The 19444-nt window shown below is 51.5% G+C and overlaps 1 protein-coding gene across 1 annotated transcript in view; it reads right to left on the bottom strand.

The window, feature by feature from the left end:
• Positions 1-19444, bottom strand: part of PECAM1 (platelet and endothelial cell adhesion molecule 1) — a 435744-nt gene that overhangs the window by 296560 nt on the left and 119740 nt on the right. Inside the window, exon 6 of the mRNA XM_085617241.1 lies at positions 1095-1358. Within this exon, the coding sequence (XP_085473367.1) occupies positions 1095-1358 (264 nt within the window). The remainder of the gene's footprint in view (positions 1-1094; positions 1359-19444) is intronic.

Genomic DNA, 19444 nt, shown 5'->3' with positions numbered 1-19444 from the left:
AAGTAGTCTTATTACTGCAGACAGCCCCAAGCACTCCGCTACATTTTCAATCCTGACATCGAGTTGATGCCGACCATGCACTCTTAACATCCAATGCCTACTAGTATTATTGATATGTGACGCAGACACCTTGTAACCCTCACTGTCCTATGTAACGCATCCTGTACATTGATCTACACCCGTTTGATTTATTGTTAATGTGTGCACGGTATATAAAGTGCTCTAACAGCCTGCATTGGGATGAGTAACACTAGTAAGAAATGAATTCAAAACGTTTAGTAAGTGCTGTTTGAATTCTTTTTTGTGTAACTACTCAGACAGACAGATACATCTGACTTCCCCACATACATGGCTTGTGTACCAGGGTTGAACAAAGTCAAAACCTGCCTCCAGCGCTTCCCTTAAATACCTGTAGAGTGATAACCTGGGAGCCTTTGCTTTTGTCCATTGTATTGGCATTTTAAGGGAAAGCAGCTCCAGATGGCACCCAGCCAGGATCCTACTCACAACAAGAGGAGGCCTTACATTTGGACTTTGAGCCCAGCTGGAAGTGAAAATGAGAAAGCCTCTGCCCTGCCTGCAGGCTGCTGCTCGGGAGGGGCGGCAGCCAGCGTGCGGGGGCTGCTGATGGTGCCCCGGTGCCTGTGAAATTATACCGGGAGGCATTCAGCGTTTCTCTAGGTCCAGTCGGTATCTCGGTTGCGGCTCACTAATAGCTGCCGGATCCGGGATCCTGCTAGATCCCCCTCATTTCCTGTGCTGGACCTGAAATATCTTTACCTAACCTCAGCAAGTTGAACACAACGGTGTGATGCAAAACCTTACAATATGTAAAACACTTCTCTGCTGTACCAAACTCTCATACCATGCCCATGTGAAACGCGCGAGCTAATAGTACCTCTAGAAGTCAATAGCAATACAGCTGGTGGAACATGATGGGCTTTCCCTTTAGTGCACCTCCCTGGTGGTCTCATACACTCTCAGGTTCTTGTGGCTAATTTGCCAGTCTTCTGTCTGAAAGCTCAGGACCTCATATGTAAACCGCAGTTTTTCCAGACCACAGTTTATTGCCAAAGGCACCTCATCAAACGTACCGTAAACTAATATTCGCACCGCGCTGCTTATCTTGGTGATGTTCTGCATCGTGACTCCGCAGACGTAGGAGCCGCTATCCGTCTCCCCAGCTTTTTTGATGAATTTGTCAGACTGATTCGTCCGGATTCTCGATGTCCTGTCCTTCTCAAAGAAAAAATCTAGCAAAGTCTGATTTTGACCAGCGATGAAACATAAAAGCGACAAGTCGCCTCCTTCACTGATGTCTATCGATGATGCGACCAGGCGTGGCCTAGAAAAGAGCTCTGAAAAAGAGGAAAATACGACAAATTACAATATTGTGTTTTGGCAAATAAAGATATAAAAGAGGACAATCAATAACGAAATCACAATCATGCAAGGTTTCCCTAATGAATGAATGAATGCATTTAAAGAGCGCACAGCTACTCAGAAAGAGTGTCCTGGCGCTAAAAAAGACTTTATCTACCCTGCTAACGCCCCTGGATGCGGGAAACCGGTTTTTAAGCCACTTCTAAAAAAAGATGGCCGGGTCAGTTGCAGAATAACCAGGTTTTGAGCAGTTTCTTAAAAACGGCTTGGTCGGTCACAGTTCTGAGCGCCATCGGAAGAAGGTTCCAGGCTTGGGCTCCCTGGAACCTAAAGGAACTGCCGCCCAACCGGGTGAGGCGTATTCTGTGAACAGAAGCCAGGCCCAACGTGGATGACCTCAAGGTTCCTGGTGGCGCATAATGGTTTACACTCCTTCTGAGATACCCCCCGCCACTCCCATGTAGGGCCTTGAAAATAGGACCAAAGCTTTAAACGTAATCCTCTTTTGTACTGGTAGCCGTTGTAATGCCTTGAGGTGCAGGGATAGATGAGTCCTGGGCTTAAGCATAAGACCCGCTCTAGAGGCTGCATTTTGGCCCACCAGTAAGCGATTGAGCAGACACTCAGGAAGGCCTAGATACAGGACATGTACGTAGTCCAGTCTGGAAGTAACCAATGCCTGGACTGCGGTCTTCATGTGCTCTAGTGGCAGAAGGGGAAGAAATTTGCACAGCATACGCAGAAGGCGGAAGCAAGTGCCTACTACCGATTGGACTTGGGATCTCATCTAGAGAGTACCATTCATCATAATGCCCAGATTTCTTACAATATTTTGCGCAGAGAGAGGAGGTGACATATCCTCAGGCCACCAGTGTCTCCACTCTTCAGAAGATGGGGAGCCATAAAAGATGATTTCAGACGTCTCTGGATTACATTTCAATTGATTCTTTCTCAGCCACTTAAAGACCTTCGTGAGGCAAGTTCTAATCTTCTCCCCCTCAAAATCCGCTTTCTTACCACAGGTGAAAAGAAGCTGCGTATCGTCGGCATATGAAATTATAGCCATGTCAGTTGAAGTTGAAAAATGTAACAATCACTCTTTGAATCTCGTGCCTTGGAGTAAATGTATTACATTAGTAGAACCCTTGGGGTGGTTTGAAAAGGTCACTGTCCCTACCTTAGCTCTTTGCCCATTTCATCTTAGCCTAACTATTCGTTCCAATGTGCAATACACGTATATTAATTAATATTTAGTATTTGCTCATCTTGATCTTTCTGCAGGTGTTTGTAATGTGCTCATAATTTGGGATGGTGCAATTAGGTCCGCCATAGGACATGAGTGAGCCTCACGTAGCCTCTGGTCCTTTACTCTTTTAGTAGAGTGGCCTGAAACCCCGTTTGACCCTTGCAGACTGTATTCTCAGCATGTAGAACTTGACTCAAGTAATAACATAAATAAACAAAAACGACATGTTTTCTTTGAGCAATCGATTGGATTAAACAATCTTTAGTCTGCACTATCAGCAGAGGTCATAAAAGAATAATTATTTAAAATACATTGCATCACAAAAACAGGTTACAAAACATTAAAATATACATCCAGGCCTTAACATCATACAATCAAACACAGTGATGCAATTGATAGAGAATGCTTTTTCTAACACATATTGCTTCCCAGATGTAAGAGGCAACGCTAAAACAAATTGCAGAGGCCTCCATAATACACAAAAAACACATTGCGTTATTATGATCCCTAATTTTGTGTGCAATAAAAATTGGTTTAAAAAAGTGCTTCCTCAAGTGAAGATAAAATTGGTAGAAAAGCATAAAGTGTTGGATGCTCTGTTTTGATGTTCCATCAGAGGGGCAAGGGACCAACGCTCTATACCACTGATCAATGATATGGAAAGTGACGAAGTGGTGTACTATGCCTAGCCGCAACCTGGTCAAAACGAAGAGGCGTTGAGTGTCTATCACCAGAGACAGATACTTTTTAAATCCCTCAGGAAGGGCATACAACATATATGTGACAACTGTGGGTTTCCTAACATCAACAAGGGCTCTTTTCTCCTCCTAACATCATGTAGAGGAGCCTTAACCTCAGATTTCTGGTGCATAAGAATCATAGAAGGCTCCTGGAGCACATGGAAGCCAAACACCAACTTGTGGGCGTCAATAATGTCCTATTACTTACCGGTAATCTTCATTACTCCTGGTCCCGTAGTCCTCGTCCCATTCCTTACAAAGTGGAGATTACTATCTCCGCGACAGAAAAAAAGAACAGGAGCATGCTGGGATACCTAACCCACTCCCTCCCGCTGGGAGTACATAAGCGGTACCAGCCCAGCATGCAGCCTGAAAATACCAAGCCAACAACCGGAAGGCCGGCCGCCAGGGAGGGAGGGAGGGAAGTAAGGAATGGGACGAGGACTACGGGACCAGGAGTAATGAAGATTACCGGTAAGTAATAGGACATTACCCCCAGGTCCCTCCGTCCTCGTCCCATTCCTTACAAAGTGGAGAATACCAAAGCAGAGAACCCGGCCTACCGGAACCCCACCAAAGCCAGGGGCACTGAGAAAAACGGTCCCCAACAGAAGCAACAGGGAGCCCACAAGAAAAGCAGGCAGGAGAACACAACCAGTCATGCCTCCAACCAAGCCGAAAAGAACCCAGACCCCAAAAGAAGCAGGGGACTAGCAAGAAAGGACCGCAAATGAACACAAGACCCCCAGGAAAGCCCGAAGGAGGCCCCGCACTCAGAAGCAAGACCCAAGGGAACCCCCAGAGGGGCAGAAAGAGAAACCACCACCCCGAACCACCAGGGAAAGGGAACCCCGGAGAAGCGGAAGCGCCCCAAAGGAGCAACCCAGCCAGGAAGGACAAACAACCCGGGAGAAAAACCACCAAGGGAGAAGCCCACAGCCCCAGGCAGCACCAAGCAGCTGCACCAAAAGGGACAAAACAGCACATCCAGGCCCAACGCAGAGCGCCCGAGAGCAGGACGCACAGGGAGACACGCCAAAGACCCAGGAAGGAACATAGCAGGGCAAGCCAGAGAGCGAACCCCCCAGAACAGAGAAGAAGGCGACCCACAGCCGGACCAATCCACAAACACCACACCAAGAGGCGAGGGGAAGGAAGAGGAGAACGAAGAGGCACGTCAAACTCAGAAAAACACCGAGCGCGACCAACCACAGGACCAACCCCAACACACCAAGGGAAGACACCCGCAGAGCCTCAAAGACCGAAGAGGAAAGGACAGAAGGCCCAGGCCAAAAGGCAGGAAGACAAGCCGTCAACCCCAGCAGAGACACCGGAAGGCCGCAGCCAAGGCCGCCACGCCGGGAGAAAAAAAACCCGGTCACAGGAACCAGTCAAAGGCCAGGACCGAGGCAACCAAAGGCAGGAGACACAGGGACACGAACCCAGGAACCCACCCAAGCAAGGCCAGGGAGAGCAACAAGCGCCACCCAAAGCAGACACCACACACGGCCAGCGAACAGCCAGGAGAGAACAACCAAGGGCCGAACACAGAATCGGGGAAACAAACCCCAGAACCGGGAAGGAGAAACCCCCACCAACCAAGAGCCGACCCACCGGTCAGGAGGACACCAAGGAACCACCCAAGGCGAACCCCAAAAAAGGGGTGAAACAGGAACGACCAACAAGGAGGCCAACAGCCCAACAACGCAGGCAGCCCAGAAGACCCAAGAAGCCAACCGGACAACGGACAAGCCAGCCAGCCCGGAGGCCCCAAAAAGGAGCAGCAGAACCCGAAAGGAGAGGCAAAGGGTCAACTGACCCAAACCCAAAAACCCCAACCAAGAAGGAACCAGGGACCGGCACCAAAGCAAGCCAAGCCACCAAGAGAGGAGAAGCAGCCGGGGAACAGAGAGGGAGACCGGCAAGCCACAACTGGTAACCAACACAGAGGCCATAGCACACCAGCCAGGCGCAAAGGAGCAGCGCAGGAAAGGACACAGGACCAACCCGGCACCCAGACCAACAGGGCCAGAACCACCGGCCAGCAAGAGGCCAAAAAGAGGCCCAAAAGCACCAGAGAACGAGCGGCCAGGGAAGAACCCAGGCAGGGACCCCGGCAGGGAACCCGCAAAGGAAGGCCCAAAAACAAGGACCGGAGGGAGGAAACACATCAGCACCCCGGAACACCCCCGGCACCCCCAAACCAAAGGACAGGAGCCCGGAGAAACCAAAGGCGCACAACCCCCGGGGGGAGCGGGCACACACCCAAAAAGGGAAGAACAAAGCACGCAGAGCCAGCAAGAGCAACGGCCAGAGACACCACAGGCCGAAAGCAGGCCGCACGGGAGCGAGAAACCCCCAAGCCCAAGGAAAAGGCCCACAAGGGGAAACCAGAGCCCCAGGACCCAGGCAAAGCCAACCACCAGCACAAGGCCGAAAAAGAGGAGCGGGGACGCAGCAACGTGGCCCACACACTACGGGAGGCTAGACCACAACCGGCAGTCCCACCAACAAAACCACTGGCCAAGCCCAAGAGAAGGCACGGCGAGGAGGACATCGGGAGCGGCACCCAAAAGCATGAAAGAAGGGCACAGGGCAACCCGAACCCATAAACAGGGAGAGGCACAGAAGCAGTGCACCCAAGAAACAAGGAACCACCCAGGCAGAAGCCAAGGAAGACCCACAACACCTAGCCACCACAGGAGGCAAAAGGAGCGGCACCGAGAGGCAAACGACCGCAAGCCACAAAGAAGAGACACGAGGGGAAAGGAAACCACAACAGGAAACCAAACCCCATCAGCCAACCCAGCGCACCACAACACAGCACCAGGCAAGAGGGAAGAGGCAAGCAGCAACACCAGCCAGAAAGCCCACCAGGAAAGCCCCGGAGCCAACAGCCAACCAAGGCCAAGACCCACCGGAACAGAGGGAAGGCACAACAGACCCCCTCCCCCCGAGAACCCAAGAAACAGGGAGTCCGGAAGCAACAAGGACCCAGACGCGGGATGCAAGAAGCAACCCAGCCAAACACAAGCAGAGGCCAAGCGCAAAAGTAGAGGAGCCTCAGACGGGGGAACACCGGGGGCCACAGGCCCACCGCCCCGACCACAACCAGCACGAAGCACACCCACAGGGAACCTGCCGGGGAAGGAGCCCACCAACCCAGGCAGGAAGATACGCCGGAGGGCAGGAGAGAGCGAACGCAAGGGCACCGGAGTGCCCAGCCGCAACACCAAGACAGGAGCAGGCGCCAGCAGGGAGGGAAGGCCACAGGCCAGGAAACCCCACACGGTGAAGCACAGAGCACCGGACAGGCACAGGGGGGCAGAAAAACAAGGCACCCCGAGCACGGGCCACACCAACACCCCTGGAAGGACGCAAGAAGCGCCCAGCACCCCGAGCCGCAGGCAGGCACCCAGACAGGCACGCACCAGGCCCGGCTATAAAGAACAGGCAGGAACCAACAGGGCGGACAGGCAGCAGGCTGAAGAATCCGTGCGAACAGATAACCAAGCACCAACCAGGGGGAAACAGAAGCACGCAGGAAGGCTGGAAGCCCACAGGACAGAGGAACGAACCAGGACGAACCTCACCAAAAAAGAAATAGCCCAGGGGAGCAGAAGCGAGCACAGGGGAACGGGGGACAGCCACAGCACCCGCCTGCCCCGGCACACCCCCATCAGTGGAAAACAGGGAGCCAAGGCCGCAGGCCAGCACAGCAGAAGAGCGCAGCACATGGAAGAAAGAAAAGCGGCACCCACCAGGGGGACAGGCCAACCCCATAAAACAGAGACCGTCCCCCAACCCCTCCGCCCAGACGCCATCCAGCAACAAGCGACGAGCAAGCGGAAACAAGGAGTATTAAAGAAGTGATTGAAACTTCGCCACCTTATGCCACTTAGACAGAGGTCGCGGGACTCGAACCCTTGTCCTGTGAGACCCTTTACAACCGTAGGCACAAGACTTACCAATGAGCTATAGCTCCTGGTGACAGGGAACCCAGAACCGGAGGAGGAAGCACCCCCCCCCCCCGCAGCACCGGGAAGCAAGGCAGAGACACAGCGCAGAAAGCCACGCAACGCCCCCAACCCAGCAAGCAGGAACAGGGAGCGCCATAAGCCAGCATGGACAAACCCCAACAGGAATCAACCAGCAAACGGTGAGACCAGAGGACGCCAGGCCCCAGAGTAAAAATCGCCAGGCAGCAAGCACGGCGAGAATACCCCCGAAGCAGCCAAGCAAGACCCCCAGCCAAGACCGCCGAAGCAGCCCACCGTGCACAGCCAGACCCAGCAGGCAAAGCACAGAGTCAGAGGAACAAGCATGGAAGAAATCGGAACCGCTATGCGGTACTCACCACAGGGGCAGGAAGAGCACACCAAAAGCGCCCTGCCCCCAAGACCCAGCCCAGGCGCCCTCCAAGACACCAGCGCCGGGCGAGGAAGAGAGCTGCAGCCACCGGTCAGACATCGACCCTCATCAAACATCGTCCCTGCACCAACCTCAGGAACAGCAGGGGCACTGGTAGGAAAGGAGGCGAGCAGCACACCAAGGGAGACCAGGAGCACCGCCCGGCGCAGCCCCTGGACTCCCATATCATCCACAGCAGCGAGTCTTCCAGCCAGGCCAAGCCGTAGGAAGACGCGCGCTGGAACCCGGAAGGAATCCGGACATCCGGCGCCCCAGCCGCAAAGGGCCGGGCGCCAATCAACGCGACTCCCAGCAAGCCCGGCAGGCCAGGAGACGCGGAAGAGGATGTCGAGGACAGCCCAGCAGCCCTACGAGACATCCATCGAAGAGATCACAGGTAAGTTCAGACACGTCCTAATCTGTCGGAAGACAGAAAAAAAGAACAGGCTGCATGCTGGGCTGGTACCGCTTATGTACTCCCAGCGGGAGGGAGTGGGTTAGGTATCCCAGCATGCTCCTGTTCTTTTTTTCTGTCGCGGAGATAGTAATCTCCACTTTGTAAGGAATGGGACGAGGACGGAGGGACCTGGGGGTAATGTAGGACAGCCATGGAATGTTAAAAGCGTAATCTAATGCTAAACAGTTCCGGATAATTGCCTATGTGAATGCTGTCTCAGGTTTATCCCATATTGAATGCCACAGTATAATAGGTTTGAGTAACAGCATGTCTTCCAGGTGAGTTAATCCCACTTCCTTGTGAATAATAGAAGATGATGATGAAGAGGCGGTACACACGAAATGCCTTTATTAGGCGTTTTCCTCAACCCGTAAAGGGCTACTAGGCGTATAACCCCACACACCCCAGCCAGATATTGCAGCTGACAATGCTCTCACTTTATAGATGGTAATCAAATCCCTAATAGGGTGGCATCCACGTGTACGAGAAAAACTGAACACACCCTCTATTCATTTTAAGCAGGGCATTCTGTATGTGCTGGACTCAAGAACCATTGCTAGAAAAATCAGAATACCCAAATAACAAAAGGAATTGAACTTTGTACCTTTAGTAAAAACTGGCAAATAACTTCTGAGTAATTTTCCCAGAAGACATTATAAATGTCTTGAATTTATTAACCTTTAGCTTCTTAGATTCCATGGATCCAGCAAAGGTGTACATTAATCGCTGTAGCCGGACAGCGGTCCTAAACAATAGGTCTGTGTACAAGAGAACAGGAACCGGGCGACCAGCAACAGTCAGTGCATCAGCCTGTAAAGACCGAAGAATAATATGAACACCATTTATAAAAAGTGAAAATAAAAATGGGGCCAACACACACTCCTGCCTCACCCCCACCTAATTCTGAAAGATGGGGAATATTCTCCATTGAAGCCATATCGCACCTTAGCTGAAAGGTTCTTATACAGCTTGGAGAGAAGACAGATAATATTTTCAGGAGCCCTATATGACAGCAAAGTATGCCACATGATTGAATGGTCCATGAGATCTAATGCACTAGTACGGTCAGCTAAACACAGGTGAAGGGATCCTTACTTCATCTTTGTGTATTTCCCAATAAGACGTTTGAGATTTACACATTGTTCCACTATCCCCAATACTTTCTTGATCCATACTGGACATCTGACACAATAGTTATTGATTGCCCATTCCTCCAATCCCTGCAAGACAGCTGTAGTCAGGAGTTTTGCAGATGAATCCAGGAGGGAAATGGGGTGGTAAACCTTTGGGTCACACCTGTCCCCCTTCTTGAAAATGGGGACAATAATGGAATTAGCCCACGTAGAGTGTACTGAACCCATTGCCGCTGCATTAAAGACTTGAGTCAGAATTGGTTCCCATAACTCACCCATAACATAGAACCATCAACTGGGAGCCCCATGGGGTCTGGGAACTTTACCTCTGGCCCAACCTTTCAAGGCGTCAAGGACCTCACCCAAGGTATAGTCAAGGGGCATGCAACTCTTCAAAATAGAACCCATTTCTGCTTTCTCTGGAGCCCGGTGGATGTACGTCGACTCATTATTAACAAAAGCATTCAAATACTGGGCAAGATGGTCAGTGACAACATTTTGAAGGGCTGTAGGTTTCAATACCACAATTGAAATATCGCCTTACAGAAACATCGCAACCAGTATAGCTACTACCAAAATATCATCACAGTAAGAGTAGATTTACTACTATTAAATCCACCGTGATGACACTTTGATGTTGATATTATTGTCAGGACATTTTGCAAGTCAATATTTCGACCATCATTTTGTGGTAAAAATGTTTGCCTCTTCCAAGTTATAGCTAGTGATTCTGGAAACCCTGGCAGTGCACGTCTGTACAAAAATAGTTGAACAGTTTTTTTAATCAGCTTCCTACTGAAGTAATTTTCACAAATTTGCATTCTTTAAAATTAATTTAAAAAATAAAATTACCAGCACCTTAGTCAAAAGTTAAACCTCCCAAAACATGAACATTGCCATAGGCAGGTGGTGCATGTAGACCAGAAACTACACCGTATCAGGCCATTGTTGGGCGGTTTCTGAGGGAGGTAACAGGAGATCTCCATGACAGTTCTGGTCAGTGTGGGTGTCATGGAGACCTCTCCAACTCCTGAAGATGGGCCCCCAGGTGTATCCACCCCAGGAGAGGACAGAAAGATCCCTAGCGCTCAGCCAGCCTGTGTTCCTGACACGCGGGCCTGTATGTGCTAATGCATAGGAGGTATTGTACACGTAACATGGGCCTTGCTCTGCTGCAGGGATCCTTGGTCGATCGTGATGCATAAACATTACATGAAGAAACAATAGTGAAAAGTCTGCAGATGATGCACAGAACTATCACAAAGAATCAGTTAATAATCTCATAATTCACAATACGAAGCAGAAAAACCACACTGACTCAGTTCAAAGTTTGCATATAAAAAGTGACACCACACAATATCAGAAAGACACAGGTGCCGATTACGATCCTGGAAAAACTTTCCCCGTACGACTCGTATCCGGTCTTTTTACCGTACGAAACGTACAAGTGCCGTACAAACTGGCAAGTACGATTCGCATGGGAAAAAGACCATACGAATCGCATTGGGAATAATTCCCCACACGTCCTCGGGTCGGAAAATGTGTCCGACACGTCCCCGGACGATTCACCGTACAAATGTGAAAAGTGAAGTCCGACCGCGCAAGTACGATCCATCCCGTGCATCCGATGACACAACCGTATGGAAAAAACACCGTCCGCACCGAACTCCCATAGCAACCATGGAGACATGTGCCCGCATACGCGCCGAACAACCCCCCCAGCCCCCGTATGTACGAGTCGAACCCCCCCCGTGTATGTACACCCCCGTACGAGTCGAACCCCCGTGTATGTACACCCGTGTACGAGTCGAACCCCCCCGTGTATGTACACCCCCGTACGAGTCGAACCCCCCGTGTATGTACACCCCCGTACGAGTCAAACAAACGTACGAGTCGTACCCCCACCCGTGTACGCGCTGGGGGTACGCACCGTACATACACGGGTGGGGCTACGACTCGTACGTACACGGGTGTACATACACGGGGTTCGACTCGTACGGGGTTGTACATACACGGGGGGTTCGACTCGTACACGGGTGTACATACACGGGGGTTCGACTCGTACGGGGGTGTACATACACGGGGGTTCGACTCGTACGGGGGTGTACATACACGGGGGGGTTCGACTCGTACACGGGTGTACATACACGGGGGTTCGACTCGTACGGGGGTGTACATACACGGGGGGTACGGTGCGTACGTACATGGGGGCGGGGGGGGTACGGCGCGTACTCACGGGGGCTGGGGGGGTACGGCGCGTACTCACGGGGGCTGGGGGGGTACGGCGCGTACCGGGCCCCCTAATCTGGTCGTTTCGCGGCGTACTTCGCTTTTCCGGCACTTTTTGGGTGCCGTAGAAATATTGCCGTCCGGACTGCTGTCGGTTCGAATCGTACTTCCTGGTTCGTGAAACGCTGCCTGGAAGCGTCCCGACGTCACGTCGGCGCTTTCCCGGATTACATTTGTATGTATATTTTCGTCGGTTGGTGTTTTGTACGACTCGTACGGAAATGGTGTTTCCGTGCGAATCGTACTTGCATGTTTGTGAAGTTTTACGACCGGGTACGAGTCGGACGGAGAAAACGCTCCGACCGACAGTTTGTACCCGGTTTTTCCAGGATCCTGATCGGCACCACAGAGTATTAAAAGCAAACAGAAAGCTCATACACTGAGTACTCAGCCAGCAGTCAAAGTATAATGTTTGCAATTATTACCTGTCCATAATCACTGTACTGTACGTAATCACGTGCTCACAAAGAATAAGAATCGCAATCCTCTTTTACTAGAAGCAGAGATCAATGTTGTCCTGTGGGTGTGGTTTGGATACTTGGGCCTAAAATACGGCTTCCAAAATTTATGTCTCCCTTAGAACTGATCCATCACCGCAGTGATCATAGAAGAATGCACACAATGCGGGCCATGATCCTCTCTTGCAGGAAACAACCAATCAATGCGACTCTGTGGGAGGAGATTTGAATACCTCTTCTGCACTCCATATTCGTATCTCTCTTAGGCTTGAGTTCAATGAAACCACTATTGCAAGAAGCAGGTGAAAATATGCGTTAGAGCTAAATAGGATATTTTACTGCATGCAGTTTTACCACAAGGGATGACAGCACATGCAGGTTTACTGCAGGCGAAGCTAGAGCGTGTCAGTGTTACAGGTCCAGACAACTTATGGGCTTGACATGAGGAGCACAAACCACACGCCGTCTTCTATTTGAGATGCCCTGTAGTCGAACATTGGGATACATACTACCATACCCTCCTCGCAGCCCTCCATTATTTGCTGCTGGCTCTACCAGCATACAGTGGGCATGGCACACCGGTTGGCACAGCCCGTCTTTGAGGTACTGCCACAAGTCAGGAACTTTATGCACTTGCTGACATGCAACAAGACCCAGGGTCAGCGAGCAAGTATTCCACAATCGCAAGATGCAGCACTCCATGGATGTACCAATGGTCTTAAATGCACACCTATGCTTTACACATTGCTGTACCAGATTGCTGGGTTTCACCCATGACTCCATAGTCCTGAGAAACTACTGCATGCCTACACTAAGTACACACATGACATCCTCAAGACATGGAAGTTTGGAGAGTACATCAAAGCTAGCCATGTCCCTCCAAAAGAATGTCAGTTGTATAATGAAATACAAATGTTAGTGAATGGCACGAATGGTAAATACATTTAGGCAAATGCATTTTAGTATTTGTCATGACTGCACTAAGACCAGCTTGTTGTCTCATCTGTGGAGCGCCTGTGACCAGGTATCGTGATGTAAGAAATGTTGTTGCATATGTAAACAAATGCACGTGGCCACGTGGAAATGTATTGTCAGCACTGTTGCTTACATGTAGCCATCTATGCATCACATGTAGATAACCTAAGATATCCACAGATGTCAGCGAATTAATAATGACATTTATTAGCAGCATACAATCCACTAGGTCTCTTGGCACCCGTATTAATGGAAGTATTAAAACAGGTAGGTTTTTAAAAATGCTGCAAAGTCTCCTAATGTGAGCATTGCTCTGATAGATAAGGGAAGAGAGTTCCATAATTTTGGGCTTAACTTCTACTGAAGCCTAGGGATTGAAAGGCAGGCCTGGCCCTGATTGCACAAGTTCTGAATCAGTGTATAGAAAGATATTTATTGGGTTAAGGTGGTGGGACCTAACTAATGGTTTTCACTTGTACATCTAGCAATCTATTCCCATTTGCTACTGGCAGCCAGTGCAAGGCCCTTCTGGGTCGGAAGACGTGACCCATTCTACTAACCCAAACTCTGCATACCCTGCTGCATTTTTAGTTTCTGTAAATGTGGAATGGCCCTCGCATGGAGACCTGAGACAGTCACAATGGTCTATCCTGGAATTAATCAAGTCCCCTACTGAGCGAGTTCTAGACAAAAGAGGAAGGGTGGGTTTCCTTGTAGTAAGGGGGTGAAAACCTCTTCCCACTACTTTACCAATTAGAGGTTCCAGTGTTATCCTGTTATCAGTAGTAAAACTATTTTTTTTATTACCATAGAGTATACACAAGAAGATTGATCTAGGGGATGGGGCAATGTATAGCTCTTGGATCTCACAGAATTTCCCTCAGGTTTTCTTGTTCTCCATTTCTAACTGACTCTAGGGCATCCAGTCTTTTTTTTTTAGGAATCGCTCTTGAAGGGCAGAACGAGTGTTAAAACCCGATACCTGAATAAACACTTCATCTGCATAAGACGGTATCTTTTTCCAGTGGGCTGGCAAACAACTGGGCAGCAGATGACATTGATTAATACAGGGAAGAGGCAGGAAACCTGTGGTACACCACAGTCTGAAGAAAAATATTTTTTAAGAAAGGACCCTAGACACACTTACTGTGACCTATAGGTTAGAAATGATCTGAGCTATTTGATAACTGTCAGCCCTGCTTGTGCCACCTCAGCTAATCTCTGGAGGGAAATTGACCAGTTTGTGGTACCACATGATCAGGATGCAGCCTGTCCCTTCATCAGGACACCTCAGGGTGCCACCTCAAAAACCCAACCTAGCACTTTTACCTAAAGGTTAAGTTTAAAACCAGACAGGAAAATAGAGAAGCAGTTAGTATTGTCCAGATGGTGTTGACGAACAACCAGTCTCTCCATGAATTTGGCTGTGACGGCAGATTACTCATGGGCCTAAAGTTTGAGTCTCTAACACAACCCTCATGGAAAGATCTACTATTCAAAGTCTGGGGCAGTAAGTATCCCATCTATCTCTGAGATATTTAGAAACGAAAGAGTGAAAGAAGGAACCACAGATTGTCTAGATGCCACGAACGTCATGGGTAACACAGAAACAAGCATACAATATGACAACTATCACGACACACAACATATTTGAGAATGTATTTGGACTATTGAAGACATGTTTCCCAAATGCACTGGTGGAACCTTCAATCAATCAATCAATCATTCGCATTTATAAAGCGTGCTACTCACCCATAAAGGGTCTCAAGGCGCTGGGGAGGGGGGGGGGGGTCAGTGCACGAAGAGCCAGGTCTTGAGCTGCCTTCTGAAGGAGAGGTGTTCAGGTGTGGCGCGAAGGTGGCTGGGCAGAGAGTTCCAGGTCTTCGCTGCCAGGAAAGAGAAGGATCTTCCTCCGGCGGTGGCTTTGCGGATGCGGGGTACAGCTGCCAGGGCCTGTCCGGCGGATCGTAGAGTGCGCGGAGGAGTGTAGAAGGAGACGCGGTTGTTGATGAGTTTGGGTCCGAGGTTGTGAAGGGCTTTGTGTGCGTGGGTGAGTAGTCGGAAGGTGATCCTCTTGTTGACGGGGAGCCAATGGAGTTTTTTCAGGTGTCCTGAGATGTGGTGGTGGCGAGGGATGTCCAGGATGAGTCTTGCGGCAGCGTTCTGGATCCGTTGGAGTTTCCTCAGCAGCTTGGTGATGATGCCCGCGTACAAGGTGTTCCCGTAGTCCAAGCGACTGGTGACGAGGGCGTGGGTGACGGTCTTTCTGGTGTCGGTGGGGATCCAGCGGAAGATCTTGCGGAGCATGCGGAGGGTGTTGAAGCATGCTGAGGTCACCGAGTTCACCTGTCTGGTCATGGTGAGGGATGAGTCCAGGATGAAGCCGAGGTTGCGTGCGTGGTCGGTGGGTTGGGGAGTGCTGCCTAGGGCGGGGGGCCACCAGGAGTCGTCCCATGCGGTGGGGGTGGGGCCGAGGATGAGGACCTCCGTCTTGTCGGCGTTCAGTTTCAGGCGGCTGTCTGTCATCCAGTTCGCCACTTCCTTCATTCCTTCATGAAGTCTGGTCCTAGCTGAGGTGGGGTTGTTTGTGAGTGATAAGATGAGCTGGGAGGCGTCGGCGTATGATATAAGGTCCAGTCCGTGTTTGCGTGCGATGTTCGCCAGGGGGGTCATGTAGATGTTGAAGAGAGTGGGGCTGAGGGAGGATCCTTGAGGTACGCCGCAGATGATCTCCGTGGCTGTGGATCTGAAGGGGGGCAGGCGGACTCTCTGAGTCCTTCCGGAGAGGAAGGAGATGATCCATTCGAGGGCCTTGCCTCTGATGCCGGCGTTGCTGAGGCGTCGTATCAGGGTGCGGTGGCAGACCGTGTCGAAGGCTGCGGAGAGGTCCAGGAGTATGAGGGCCACGGTCTCACCCTTGTCGGTCAGGGCTCTGATGTCGTCCGTGGCTGCGATGAGGGCAGTTTCGGTGCTGTGGTTGGTCCTGAAACCGAACTGTGTGGGGTCGAGGGAGTCGTTGGTTTCCAGGGCGTTGGAGAGTTGAGTGTTGACAATTTTCTCAATCACTTTGGCGGGGAACGGCAGGAGAGAGATGGGCCGGAAGTTCGGTGGGGTCTGCTGTGGGTTTCTTTAAGAGGGCGTTGAGCTCTGCGTGTTTCCAGCTCTCCGGGAAGGTGGCGGTGGTGAGGGAGGCGTTGATGACATCTCGGAGGTGCGGTGCGATGATGTCGTCGGCTTTGTTGTAGATGTGGTGCGGGCAGGGGTCCGATGGGGATCCCGAGTGGATCGAGTTCATGACGCGGGTGGTCTCCTCGGTGGTGGTTGGGCTCCAGGTGAGGATGGTGGTGATGTCGGTAGCGGGTTCCGGGGGGGGTTCGTGTCGGTGGTCGGGAAGCTGTTGTATATGTCGGTGATCTTGTGGTGGAAGAAGGTCGCGAGGGAGTCGCAGAGGTCCTGTGATGGGGGGATGGAGTTGTTTTCTGCGTCCGGGTTGGAGAGCTCTTTGACGATGCCAAATAGTTCCTTGCTGTTGTGGGCGTTGTTGTCAAGTCTGTTCCGGTAGGCTGTTTTTCGTGCGGCGCGGAGGTGTTGGTGGTGTTGGCGGGTGGCGTCCTTGAGAGCTGACATGTTCTTTTCGGTCTGGTTGAGGCGCCACGTCTTCTCGCGGGCGCGGCATTCTTTCTTGGAGTCCTTGAGGTCGGGGGTGAACCAGGAATTTTTGGCTTGAGTTTTCAGGGGGGCCAGGAGGTCGGCGCAGTCGGAGATCCAGTTGGTGAGGTTGTTGGCGGCTTCGTTTGGGTCGGTGGTGCTGGTGGGTCAGTTCTGGGAGAGGGTTGATGCGAGCTGATCCGTGGTGATACGAGTCCAGTGTCTTCTTGGTGGTTGCTGGTTGTGGTGGTGCACAGTGGTCTTCTTGAAGATGAAGTGGACGCAGCTGTGGTCCGACCAGGTGAGTTCGGTGGTGTGGCTGAAGGTGATGTGTTTGCTGGAGGAGAAGATGGGGTCGAGCGTGTGTCCGGCGTAGTGGGTGGGTGTGTTGACTAGCTGATTCAGTCCCAGGTTGGTGAGGTTGTCCAGTAAGGCGGTGGTGTTGTTGTCGGTGAGGTTCTCCAGGTGAAAGTTGAGGTCTCCTAGGAGGATGTAGTCGGTGGACGAGAGTGCGTGAGGGGTGACGAAGTCTGCGATGTCTTCGCTGAACTTGGTGCGGGGTCCTGGTGGTCTGTACATGAGGGTGCCTCTGAGGGTGGTCTTGGGGTCGCTGTGGATCGTGAAGTGGAGATGTTCGGCGTCGGGGAGTGAGTTGTCGGTGTTGGTTGAGATGCGGATGGAGTTTTTGTGTGCGATGGCGATGCCTCCTCCGATGCGGTTGGTGCGGTCTTTCCGGATGATTTTGTAGCCGTCGGGGATGGCTATGGCGATGTCGGGTGCCGAGGAGGGATTCATCCAGGTCTCGGTGAGGAAGGCGATGTCCGGGTTCGTAGAGTTGATGAGGTTCCACAGTTCGATGGCGTGCCTGTGGATGGATCGGGTGTTGACCAGGATGCAGTGGAGATTGCTTCCGGGGGAGTTGTTCTTGACGGGAGCGGTGTTGGTCCGTGGGCAGGTGAAGTGACAGTTGTTGCAGGTGAAGGGTCCGTGGGTCCGTTTAGGGTGGGCGCGGTAGCAGCCCGGAGTGCGGCTGGGGTTGAGGTTGACGAGGGTGGTGGAGTCGTAGGTCAGGCGGGGGGCGCGGGGGCCAGGGGTTCGGGCGCTGAGCGCGGGCCAGGCGTGGACGGGCGCAGACGGGCTTGCCTTCGGCGCGCCAGCGGCGCGCGTCCGCTGCGCGGCCTCGCAGCGGCCGCCATTTAAGGGGTAGCCGGGGAGGCGGGGTAAGCTGGGAGGCGGGAGGAGGGCGGGTAGGGGAAAAAAGCAGCAAAAAAGCGGCGGCGGGAAAAAGGCTCCGAAGGCGAGGAGGCCTAGAAAAATGAAAAAGGCGCAGAAAAACAGGAAAAACGAGGGGGAGACGGCGGGAGGGCAAGGGGGACGGCACTCAGGAGATGCAGGCACTCGGGGATACAGAAGGAAACCAGGGGAGCGCGATCACACAACACAGGCAAATCAGATTAGGTTGTGACACAGTTCTAATTTGTTGCATCCTGCACAATATTGACATGAGGCTAAGTGTACAAATGCTTGAGGAAAAGGGGGAGATATGAAATATGGGTGATGGTGAGGAGGAAGTCAAGTGAGACATGTCTGACATCAGCAGGATAACCATCGGACCTGTCCTACCACCCACCTTAGCCTCAACAATTATCATACATTAGCATCTCAATTCTTCCGCCAACCTTAAATTCAACTGGCATTTCCCCTGACTCGCCATGTTCATCCACCCTTACCCCAGCAACCACTGATCCATGGCAGGTCTATCCTACTAACCACATTAATGGTCCATCCCCTGACTGCTTTGTACTACCACCCACTCTATCTTACCTCCTCAGTAAACCCCACGGCCTTGGCAGCTCAATTCTAATACCTACCCTAGCTCCAATCAACCATCCCCAGGCTGTTCTGTCCTGCCACCCGTCCTAACCCATCTCCCACCATGCCCTAGCAGCTCACTCTTATCACCCACCCTAGCCATAACTGGGCCATTGCCTGTCTGCTCTGTCCTGCCACCTACTCTAACCACAAAATCACTATGTCCTAGCAACTCAAACTCAATACCTACCTTAGCCCCAAGAAGCCCATTCTCTGGCTGCTCTGACTTATCAACCAGAGTGTACCCCAAAATTCCCATTTCCTGAAGGCTCTGTTTGAACTCTAGATGGTGGATGGGAATGTAAATGAAATGGTACTCTCCTGGACAGTGAAGTGTGACATCAGGCACATCTCCTGCCTCTCCAGTAAACATGGATGACTAAGCCTGCTTCCACCATAAGCCTGGCAATAGCTTAGCAGATGGCACATCACTGGCACTGTGCCAACCTGGCTTCTTCCCTCTGGATGTTCTGGATGTCTGTCAAGGCAGACATGGAGCTTGCAGTCTCCCTCTAGTTCTGTAGGAGAGATGTCTATTCTGGCTCCGTGTTGCACATTTGCAGTGTCAGACGTGGAAGCATCTCAACTATTTTGCCGCCAATGCATAGTGACAGGTGTAGAGACAGCTATGTTCTCCTGGGCCAGAGGTTGTGAGGGGCTCTCTGGCTCCACATCAATATACATCTCTATGGTAGCCATCTCCTTAGCAACCTGTCCATTCCATATCTCCTGGGGAGAATGTTTGCTTGCTGCAGGTGGCTCAACACCTCACCAACCTCAATAACCACTACAGGCATGATAGTGGTTGCTGTGCTGTGGTGGTGCTCGCAGTT

The sequence above is a fragment of the Triturus cristatus genome, chromosome 7 (genome assembly GCF_964204655.1).
Source record: "Triturus cristatus chromosome 7, aTriCri1.1, whole genome shotgun sequence".
Classification (NCBI taxonomy): Eukaryota; Metazoa; Chordata; class Amphibia; order Caudata; family Salamandridae; genus Triturus; species Triturus cristatus.
Note: the sequence above shows the minus strand (reverse complement) of the source record. Positions and strands in the feature narration are given on the sequence as shown.